Below are 12,222 nucleotides of genomic sequence, written 5' to 3'. Positions count from 1 at the left end.
TTGAACTAACCATACGTGACAATTATCATGCTATAAGGACCAAAAACTACAAGGGATAAATATTAGACTTTTCACATGCAACTTTAAAGTCTAACTGATGTAACAACTACCTACCTGACCATCTGTGATTAACTATACATCTCCTACCTGTTTCTCTTTTCACAAGATAATTCTTATTTTAACTTTCCAAAGCAATATTCACGGTAAATTTAGTACTAATTCTCAATGATCAACCGTACAAATAATTAAGCATGTATGTCCCATTGTGAAACTGAAGGCTCAAAAGTAACACCACTTTCAGCGGCCTGGCCTAGCCTAGCCGCTTTTTATATACTAGAAATCAGAACGTCAGAACTTCCTCAATTTTCAACTGCAATCAAGGGTATGAGAACTTGAAGATATGCACATGTTGAATAATATTAGTACAAGCAGTTTTTATACACGAAAGCCACTTCATTTTGAATGGAACTTGCTGCTGACAGAATCATAGGTTGGAACGTAAATAACTGCAAAACATTATAGAAGGATTAAGAAAACAATCACCACTGAATGAATAATACCCTATTAAATAAAATAAATGAGAAATTACACTTTACCCACCAACACTTTGCCTAGTGGTTTAAAAATTGGCACTTTACCCACCTGAAGTTAACTTTATTTGTCTTCCGTTACCCATCTTTGTTAAAAACATAGGTAAATTTATATTTTTGTTACCCTTTAATGTTTCTCTCATCTCAAAACATAAAAAATCAAAAATCAAAAGGAAAAGAAAATAAAAAAGCTAGGTTTTGTAAAAATTAAAACCTAACTTTTACATCTTTTTTTATGTATCCACTTTTAGATCTTCTATTTTAATACATTAAAAATTGAAATTATGCATTTCAAGGTGAGCACGAAAATGATGACTCTCTCTCATGATTTCAATTTTAAAATCATTGTATCTACAATTAAAAGAATACATACATACATACATACATACATACATACATATATATATATATATATATATATATTTGCAAGAGGAGGCGGTTTACGAACTTGGAATAAAACACCCCATGGCATAAATGCCCCAGCTGGAATACCTTGATTTCAAAGGTTATCTTGTTGAACATGTTTTGTTGGAAAATCTGTCCAACTTAGTTGAAGCTGTTGTCAATGTTGAACCAAATTTAAGATTAATTGATTATATAGAAGATCATGGTAATTGGGTGTGCAACCTCATCAAAGCACTCTGTCATATTGAACGGCTGCATTTGTCCAGAAATTCCATAATGGTAAAGCAGGTTTTTTCATTTTCTATTATTAAATTTCTGAAAAGTTCTTCTTGGACGAGCAGTAACATTGTTATTGTGACCTGTAATTGTTATGTTGTGGTGCAGTGCCTCTGCAATGCTTTTGAATTTGATCCTCCCATGTTTCATAATATGTCCTTAAAGGTTGAGGGTTCTTACACGTGCCATGTGCTAATGCTCTTGCTTCAACAGGCTCCTAATCTTGCAATACTTGTCTTTGTTAAGGTATCTTATGTTCAAATGATGAGATCTAAAAGTTGATACATGAAAAAAGATGTAAAAGTTAGGTTTTAATTTTTACAAAACCTAGCTTTTTGATCTTCTTTTCCCTTGATTTTTAAGTTTTTTATGTTTTGAGAGGAGAGAGACATAAAAAGGTAACAAAAATACAAATTTACCCCCTATTTTACAGAGGTGGGTAATGGGAGACAAACGGAGTTAATTTTCCATAGGTAGGCAAAATGTTTTTCGGGCAAACCACATGTGGGCAAAGTGTAATTTTCCTTAAAATAAAATAAAGAGGGTTCTCATTGGTGAAAAGAAAAAATACCATCTCCATATGATGCCATCGTAAGTGGGGAAGAAAGAAGCTTTTGGGCAACTGAAGTAATATCCTTCACAGTAACTTCATCAATAGCTTTTGTGAAATGGTCCACAGGTTTCCTAAGGAATGAAAAACATATATCTTAAGAAAAAAAAAAATTATATCACACCTCTTTAAGATGCATGGAAATGAAAACAAAAAAGCAAGATCAGGTATTATCAATACCAAAAAAATAAGAAATAATAAGTTATAATAGAGGTCAAACCGAAAAACGCTTAGGTTCTCCAAATGACTTGTACGTAGAGAAATAAGAATGATGTGGGCAGGGACATGACTAACTAAACTAGAAAAGCCCAACCAGAGAAGACATTCTGCCTTCAGCAAGTGAAGTCCCCGAGCATAACAGTAAACAAATTTCACTTGTATCTTTAATGAATCTCAAATAGGCTGCTGAAGCCTGAAAAGAAGGATAAAATCAGGCTCCATTGGTGGGCATTTGCAGGGGTGCTTCAGCTTTATTAGTTTTTTTGTACAAGGGAAGAATTCCCCTTCAAACCATTTTAGAGTGAAGTCTCTCCAACCCACTACAGGACGATTTATATGATCTTGTACATGAAATTTCAATTAATTAAAGTCTAGAAAAAAATCTGGGACACAATTTATCATTTATGACACCAGATTCTGTAATATTGCAGTCCTAGAATGAACTTTCCAAATCCACTAAATGTCAAATAGTTCTTTTCTTCAGGAGGGTGGGTGTTTAAACTTTTAACCATGTACTATGACAAAGGGGTTGCCATCATAATCCTAACAAGCATCTTATATGCATTTAGGACAATTAAAGTAACCTTCACGGTCCTAAGATGGTTCCTCAGATTGTAATGTTTATATGTGCTTCATACCTAATTCTAGAATGATCAATGTAGAGATATTCCAGTTAACAAAATGCATACTTTCCCTATACTGTGTTTTAACACCTACAAACCAACGTCTCATTTCTATGGTACAAAACAAGAAATAAAGAATGTGCACAATTCCAACTAAACCCTCTATAAGCTTTTTCTTTTTAGATGAGGGTAAAACCACAATAATTCACATCAACCAACTAAATCTCCACCTAGTAACACAAACATATTGAAAGCACCCAATAGGCATGCAGAAAATGAAAATATAAAAGAGATATCCATGTGCAGTGCATGGCAGAAACAAAAGAGAATGAAGTGGATTAATGCATATAAAGATGTCTACAAGTTCCTGGACAGTCATGAGTCAGGCCATACCTCTCACCAGAGGTCAAAATTTGTCTACCTATATCTTCTGATGCACATATCTACAAAATACACTTCACAAGTAAGCATATGGGTTATTAAAAAAATAAATAATACACATGGAAAATAAATAGCATACTCTGGACTCCAAATTTATTAGGATGTCAGACTTTGTTGACTGTTTAGCACGATCCAGCTGTACCTGGTCAACTGAAACAAGAGAGGGGAATAACACGTCAGAGGCAGGATTCAAGATTACATGCAACGATGAAAAAACAATGCTAGGCAACATAAAGGTACGGGCAGCAACCTTCTCCAGGTGTTGCGACTGCAATAAGCTCCTTAGCCACTATATTGATGGCCTTTGACACAAATTTGGAACCCTGAATTCAGAAACATTAACTCTTTAAAGACGCGGCAATATAAACAAATAGGATCCACAGATAGGAACATCACCAGCCAAGCATTGTACCCTCGAAATAATGATGTCAAACTTTGAGGAACTTCACCATTCTAAACACTTGCCAAAAAATAAAGAAGTCTTTCCGCATAAGCATTGCAGGCAAAGGCCCAAGGGCTACAGTATCTTTACACATACTAAGAGAGAAGAGGACTGTAGAATTATAAAAATTTCTCTTAGATCACAACAGAAAAATAGCATAACAAAACAGTTGTAATCTTGATGGGTCACTTAACCATGCCAGAGTAGGAAAAGGTTTGCATTCATATAATTTTGTCTGTAAAGAAGGGAGAAAGGGGAGGGGAGCAAAAACTTCACTCAATGTAATCACACCTATGCAACCCATGTTCCAAGAGAAATTAGACACCTTCATATATGGTATTGTCAAACACCATAGCTTTCCAGAGTACTGATTGATCATCAGACTTGCACAATTCTGATAAGCATTTCCCCTTTTGAGTCCAAAGCATAAAAACTTAGCATCTATTGGCCCATCTTAAATCATCTTAAGTGCCTATTCTTTCCTAATCAGCATGGAATCGACCTCAAGAATGAATTGAACCCTTGATTATTAAATTAACACTATAAAAACAGGATTTAAATATAATAATTACAATGCCAAGTGCCTTCCACCCAAAGTGACAAGGTTTGTGCGATAGAAACGATCTTTTAAATATATCAAGAACTATAATTTGCAGGTCTACCCAAATGATAGGTTAGAAAAGATGCTTACAGTGGTAGCTTGGATGCCAAATATGCCACTATTTTTGTAGATGCTGCTGAATGCAGAAATTGACTGAAATTGTGGGTGCTCATTCAAAACATGAGTGTCTGCTCACCATACGAGCATATATTTAGATGCCAAAATTACAATAGGTAAAAAATGAAAATAAATAACTTAAAAAAAAAAAAAAAAAAAAAAAAAAAAAAAAAACAAATGCATCAAGGATCTAGATGCAGAAAATTACTCAGCAAATAGAGAAAACTGAATCATTTTTATTTTTGATAAGTAAGCTTTGGCCCAAGGAGGGGGGAATGGGAGATTTAAAATAGTGACCTCTGCTTTATAAGGAGTGGTCCCAGCTGATTGTACTACCCTTGGAGAAGAAAACTAATAAAATATCTACTAAAAATCTTAGAACCCATAACTTTGAATGCATTATGAGGTTTCAAGCTCAGTTACATAGCTGTCAAAGGTAACGTATTTCAAAAACAACTTACATAGGCGTGAATACATCCCTTTTCCAGGTCCACCAGCTGAGAAGGATCCACCACCTCCCATTAGTGCCTATAGTAAAGTTAGATTTACTATCACAACCCATTAAAATGATCATGAGCAAAAAAACATGAAAATAAATATTGAGGAACCAAGTAGATAACATATTCCCAAAAAAAAAAGGTAAGTTACACACGACTTACACACACGCATGATGGGTCTTGAACCCGCAACCTCACCCTTAACCTTATTATTACAAAGGGAGGAGGTGTCATTTGAGCTAGAGCTAATTGTCCATTCCTGAGAATATTTCAGTTTTTAACCACATAAAGTCACTAGAAAAACTCAAAATCCACACCTCAAGCACAGTTAAAATTACAGCCTCCTTCTCCTTATGCCAGCCACCAGGGAGTTCAAATGCAAGAGCAAAATGGGTTCTCTGTTCATTCAAGGGAACATCAGTGTTAACATAACGCTAGATGGACAGCAAAGACAGGAGAGAAAAACTTAAATGGAACATTTATGATACACACCCCAGATTTACTTTGACAACGATAATCACCTCCAGTATAAACAGATTTTGGCTCCTCGGGACAAGAGACACTAGGTAGATCAGACAAAAGTGGTTCTGCAACAGATAACAGTTCATCATGTTCAACACCAGTAGCTGCAAGTACCAACCGAGGAGCAGTATAATTGCCCTGAAATTGTTAAAGAAAACCCGAGTTTAATACAGATGATTCAATAACTAGGCCAATAAATTTGTATAAATTTTAGACTTACAGAAACAAATTCCTCCAGAATTGTACTATTCAGTCTATAGAATGCAGATTCTGAGGCTAAAATTGGATTCGCCAGTGCACCAGAATATCCAGCAGAATAAATTGCATCCAAAAGCAAATTTTTAGGGTTGTTAGAAGTTTCGCTAGTCTCAGCTTTCAGCTTCTGAAGCTGCAGAATGTAGATTGGACTCAGTAATTCTAATATATTTCGCACATTACAGACATGCTAGCCGATGCACAGCCTGATGAAAAAAAAAAATTACCTCTTCATTGACCTCCCAATCCAGGAAAACAGAATTCCTCACACTGTCAATAAGAAGCTCTACCATTTCAGGAACATAAGTCTTCAAAGCATTAAAGGTGTAACTCATCTGCTCCTTAGAAGATGAGGCTTCCACATTGCCACCAATAGCCTCCACTTCACGCACAACACGCAAGTGGCTCCTGTTTCTTGTGCTCTTAAAGGCCATACGCCGTAGCAGGTCTGTGGCCCCAATTGATGCTGGTTTCTCATAGTTTGAACCACAATCAACATATAACCCGATTGAGGCTGTAGGATTCTGGTCAAGCAACAGCAATCCTGATAAATAATTAAAATTTGAATCCATAATAGATCAAGAAACAATAAGAAAGAATAACTCCCACACCCATACTCACTGCCGATGTTTCAGAAGCGATCTTAACACCATTTGGGAGAGTAGTAATCTTGGTTTTACTTGGTTCAACGTAATCTGGCAATGGTGGTGGGAGCGTGACACCTGCAAGTGGGAAGTCCAGAGGAGGTAAAGACTTTGATCCTCCCCCCGTCAGCCAGCCAAAGAGAGCCCCTGAAGCAGAGGATGGATTTTTGGCAACAGCACTAGAACTTGCAAATCTGGCCAATGCCCCATTGCACGTTTGACCCTAATCATGGTTTAATCACAGTGCAGAGCATAACAAAATTCCATTCTATCAGACAGCCCATACATAAATATAATAAAAACATTATGAGGGAAAATAAATAACCCCACTCCATCGGCTAAATTACCACCAAAAAGACAATACAAGCAAATTTAATCAAAATCAACACAGTAGCATCATATAGTGACAAAGGTTTGTTTGTTTGTTTTAGCTTAAAACACCAATTTAATTTGTGTGTAAATACATGTAGGTTGTTGTAATATGTAAGTGATCCTACTTCAGCGATGGAAGAAAGAAAGAAGAAACTGAGATTTAATTAATGGCTAGCTCAAGCCACGATTGAGAAACAGGAGGATTCCTAGATCGTTAAACAGAGTAATTTATTGGATAAAAATAGCTCGCTCGATCAGCACAGCACTCAAAAGATGATTTTATGATCAGTCTCTACTCTCTTACAGCTAGTAATAGCCAAAGTCACCTTTCAACTCTGCCTTCTCTAAGCCAAAGGTAACTATTTATATTTATTATTTAAAACTAGTCATCCATATTCAGTTATTTACAGATTTTATTTTATTTAAAAAGTTTGTAAATTATTTTAGCACACTATTAAAGACAAAGTCTCAGGCTTCTCTAGTATTAAAATCCAAACTTAGGTGATTTGCCCAGAACCCATTAGCAAAGCTCTAATAAGTATACTTCGATTTCTTATTTTCCATTGATTCCCAAAAAAATAATCACCGCTAGCTTTTTATATTTTAAAATCTCACCAACAACTTATACAAGCTTCATCCAAAAGCACTAAAAGTTTCAATATTTCACAGAAATTAAAATTATCATGTTTTAGATTATTAGATAAACAAAGTTTTAAACTTTTCTTGCAAAAATTACAACAAAACCCTGGTCTCTGAAAATTCAACCTGAACTCCAATTTTGTTTCCATAAAATCATTTTTGTTTCCATAGAATCCAAGGGTGTTGTTGGGAAAGAGCATACCTTGAGAGACCTGAGCCTGAGGCGTGAGGCTGCGGCTCTGTACATGATTGGTGGGAGACTTTCTACTCTACGACTCGCCTCCAATTACAATTACAAATGCCTGGTTGGTCTCTCTGTCTCTGCAGTCTGTACTGTTTCTGTCTCTGCAGCTGGTGTCACTTTGTCCTTTGTTATTGTGGGGTTTGAAGAAGCACGTGCCATCCTTACACCATTCACATCAAAGTTGCTAAAAGAGCATTCACATCCGCACTGTCGTATACTATATAGGGTTTGTTTGGATAGAACTTATTTTGCTGAAATTGAAAACTGAAAACACTGTAGTAAAATAATTTTTAAATATGTGAATAGTACCGTAAGACCCATTTTTAATGAAAAAATGGATAAAAAATGAAATTTATAGGTCCATAAACAGTACACAGATACACTGTTCACATAAGACCGGTCAAAAATTGCGACTACTGTTGAACTGTTCACATAATACCGGTCAAAATCTATAGATACATTTTACCGTCAAAACACACAAACTGTCTCGTTATCCGGACTTGTGTCCTAAAGTAATTTACAATTGTGCTCATCTCATTCATTTCATAGCGGTAGTGTTAAACTAGCCTTCCTTTGCATTCGCATCCGAGATCTTTAAAAATTTTCATTTTACTATATAGGAAGCTATTTTATCTACTATACAATAATATTTTACAACACATTTAATATCTCAATTTTTATTTCTCTATACAACACATCTCTCTCTCTCTCTCTCTCTCTCTCTCTCTCTCTATATATATATATATATATATAATAGATGAAACTGAGAAAAACTCAAATTAGAATTTCAAATTAGAGTTCCAATTTCGCATTATGTGTCTTAAATTATTTATTCTTAAAAATTTTTATTTCTTAATTTTAGAATCAAATGTGGAACTACATCATAAATATTTATCTAAGTGAGTTACTAAGTACAAAAACCAAAAAGTCTAGAATATATTAATCGTAAAAAAAAAGTGCTTCACAATAAATAAATAAAATATATGGACAATTTACATTTTATATCTAATAATATCCTTATAAATTTTTTTTAAGAGTTACTAAAATATAAAAATGACTATCAATAGTATTTAAATTATATATATAAGAATTATATTATGCATCTTATTGTATATCTTTTAGTATATCCATGCATATGCATGAGGTTACAAGTTAGTTAAAATAATATATATATCTATGCAGTAAAATATACAACACAAAATCATCTCTCCTCTTTCTATTAATAAAAAATTGGAGACACAATAAAATAATATTATTTAAGAATACAATCTTGCTACAGTAGCATTTTACTTGTAAAAGGCTACTGTAGCACAATGGTATATTTTTTTACAATTACAACTTTAGGTAATGCGTGATTTTAGTGTTTGTGGATTGTAAAATACCATACTAATGCTCTCCATCAATTGTATTGTGCTCAAGCTAAAATTTTTTACCAACTTGCTATAGGGAATTGTTATTAATATTAAATTAGTTTCTCTCTCTCCATTCTCTCACTCTCTCCTCTATCACTTCCTCCCCTCTCTTGCCTCTCAGAAAAATGGTGATAAATGGCTTAGAGCATTCACAACAAAAATATTAAAATAGCTCTTAACATCCTAAACACTAAAGAAATGCATTTTATCGGTGGTGCCAAAGCTAAAAACTTTTAGCAACATGCTACAGTAACTTGCTACTAATATTAGGTCACTTTAGCAAGTTGCTATTATTTTAATTATTAATTTCTTTTTTTTCTCGCTCTCGTGGCTCTCTCTTTCTCAGTCTCTTCTCTCTCCTCTCTCCTCTTTTACTCTATGACTCTCTGTGGTGGCCTTTTGCATGTTAGGGCTTTGGCCCTTCTGCTATACTAAGGTCTGTGAATCTGGAGTGAGGGAGTTGGAACTGGCCTAGTTTAGATTGCATCGTAGGCTAGCTTGTGTGCAAGTTGGGCTTACTTAATGTTGAGACAAGCTATTAAGGGCACTGTAGACTAAATGCAAGACGTAGTCATGGCAGGATAATTGTTACAGCAGAAACTATAGAAATATGCTACAACAGAGTGTTATTGCTAAAATAAAAAGGCACTTTTGGCAACTAACACTGTAAGCAAAATAAACAAAGTTACAACAAAATAACTGATACAACAAATAGGAACGAAAAGGAAATACTACAGCAAGACATGTAATACTAAAACAAAACCGGTAACGTTAATACTGTCAACATAAACTGAAAGGGGACTGTCACATAATGTCTAGTGATGCAATGAGAATAGGGTCCTTCCTAACCTTGGGTTGAGCTGTTTGGCAGGTGCAGATCCAAAAAGGGAGCCAATCCCCAATGCAGGTAACCTCAATACAGGCTTTTGCTAGAAATTACTTGTGTTGGGAAAAGGGCCTAAATGGTTTTGTGTTTTAGATTATGGGTCCAAGAGAGTGGGAATGTCAAGGGGAGAGAAAAGTCGATCTATTGATACATGCCACTATTTCTGCCATAACTCTCTCTATCTTACCACTTGATTTCTTTTTATTCTCTTTTTTGTTAAGTTTCTTTTCTTTTTTCTCTCTGTGTGTTTTCTTTCTCCGTCTAACCCTTATCATTCTCCTTTGAACAAAGTCTCTCTCCAGACTAGTTTGGAGAAAAACTCTACAAACTCCTCATATATCTCTATATTGAGTGTGAATTTTGAAAATTTAACCGTTAGATTGCATGTTCTTATTATATTCTTCATGCATGTAAAATTTCAAGAAAATCAAAGATCAATTGCTATCTCATCAAACAAATGTTAGAATTTCAAATTTTTATGATCTAAAATTGTGTATATAAAATAAGTTTATTGATCGAATAGTAAATAATATCCAATTTAAACGAAATTTGATATACATGTTAAAAACATAAGGAACATGAAATTTAATGGTTAGATTTTCAAAATTCACAAAAAAAAAAAAAAAAAAGATATATGAGAAGTTTGAAAAGTTTCTCTCCAAACTTTGTTCTTCTCCAAACTAGTTTGGAGAGAAACTTTGTTCTTCTCCTTTCATTTCCCTATTCATGGTTACCTCTATCCCTTTTATACTTGCTTAAATTCATGGGATTTCTCCATTTTGTCCCTCAGGCTGTACCAACCACTTTTGGTTTCTTATGGGCATCTTTCCAAGACTACCCACTAACCTGGTTGTTATTTGACCATTACTTCTACTCAAAGGGTGCTTGCCACACCACTCTCCATTTCCAAACAAAAGTTCTTGTTTTGTTTCTCTCCCACTCACTACCTTGTCTCCCTCAGTGGATAAAGGTTGAGGGCTCTCTATACCTACTCCTATGGCATGCATCAAGTGGTCCCAGCCTATGTTTACCCCTTTTGGAAAAAATGTCATCCTAGCAAAGTATTTTCCCAAAAGAAGTCTTGGCAGGAACCCTAGAATAGATCTCTTTTCTCTAAACTGCCAAACCACACCACTTGAATCCCTTAACCGAGGGCCCACCTCCCCTGTATTTGCTAGGTACACGTCGGTGATGCCCTGGGCCTTATACGAGTGTCACTACCATCTGGGTTTGTCTTCTTTCATTCCCATGTTATTTCTGCTGCTCCTACGCCGTATTCTTCTGCCATGCGTACTGGTAATGTTTGTCTTCTATGGTGTGAGGCATGGGTGGGCTTTTGGGCATGTATTACCTTTTTTCATCCCTTCGTGGAATGGGCATTGTCCAGATAAGGGCCTTTGCCTATATAGCCCATTGGGTTCCTATTCCTGCCACTTCTCTTCCTTTCCATAGGCCTGCTGGCCATGTTGGCCGATTGGGCTCATTACCTCTTTTCTTGGGCGTCCCTAGCCCATTTACCTCATCTATACCTCTTATTCTTCCTATGGGCTTGCTAGCTATTTATCCTATCATGTTGGCCCATTGGACTTGCTACCTTTTTTCTTAGGCTTCCTCGGCCCACTTACTTCGTCTTTACCTCTCATTCTCCCCATGGGCCTACTAGCTATTATTCTTGCCATGTCGGTCCATTGGGCTTGTTACCTCTTTTCTTGGGCTTCCTCAACTCACTTACTTCGTCTTTATCTCTTATTCTTCCCATGAGCCTGTTGGCTATTATTCATGCCATGTTGGCCCATTGGGTTTACAAACTTGCTTCTTTTTTTTTCTTTTTTTCTTTTTAATTTTTTTAATTTTTTTTTTAATTGTTGGGCTCCTTTTACTTTTGGGCATTTCATAAAAAAAAAAAAAAAAGGGCATCAACACTCTCCATCTCTCTCTATTCCTCCTCTCTTCGCCACCGATCCCCACTTCTCTCTCTCATCTTTAAATATCTCTTTCTTTTTCCTTTTCATCTCTCATTTTTCCACTCAACACTCATGCTCTCTTTTTCTCTCCCTTAGATATGGTCGTATGAGAAGCTCAAGTTGATTCATCCTCCCCTCGTTCAATTCAATCGGTACCAACCAAAGCACTATCAAGATCACAAGCTCAAAGAAAAGGAAATTGAAACTAGTTTTTAAATAATAATTTTTACGTTATACGTGTTTGGCTCCCATTTTTAAGAATAATTTTCAAAACACTGAAAACAAAAAATAAATGTTTGAAAGGCCATTTCTATTTTATATATATATATATATATATATATATATTTGAAAAATTTACAAAAAAATAACGTGTAGAATTTGTAGATTACTTTTTTATATATATTTTTGGATAATGACAAGGGAATAGAGCTCATTTTTTTTAAAAAAAATAAATAATGTTAAG

The 12,222-nt window shown here is 35.1% G+C and overlaps 1 protein-coding gene across 1 annotated transcript; it reads right to left on the bottom strand.

The window, feature by feature from the left end:
• Positions 1-216: 216 nt before the first annotated feature.
• LOC115975605 (mitochondrial-processing peptidase subunit alpha-like) lies at positions 217-7,640 on the bottom strand. The gene is made up of 13 exons (XM_031096459.1): positions 7,456-7,640; positions 6,220-6,465; positions 5,826-6,122; positions 5,564-5,731; positions 5,314-5,481; positions 5,139-5,219; positions 4,786-4,852; positions 4,298-4,395; positions 3,415-3,487; positions 3,244-3,314; positions 3,117-3,166; positions 1,843-1,955; positions 217-506 (listed from the first exon to the last, which is right to left on the bottom strand). The coding sequence occupies exons 1-13, from the start codon at positions 7,498-7,500 to the stop codon at positions 454-456; spliced, it is 1,530 nt and encodes a 509-aa protein (XP_030952319.1). The 5' UTR covers positions 7,501-7,640; the 3' UTR covers positions 217-453.
• Positions 7,641-12,222: the final 4,582 nt, after the last annotated feature.

The sequence above is a fragment of the Quercus lobata genome, chromosome 2, assembly GCF_001633185.2.
Source record: "Quercus lobata isolate SW786 chromosome 2, ValleyOak3.0 Primary Assembly, whole genome shotgun sequence".
NCBI classification, from domain to species: Eukaryota; Viridiplantae; Streptophyta; class Magnoliopsida; order Fagales; family Fagaceae; genus Quercus; species Quercus lobata.
The sequence above is the reverse complement of the archived record's forward strand: the minus strand, read 5'-3'. Positions and strand labels throughout refer to the sequence as shown.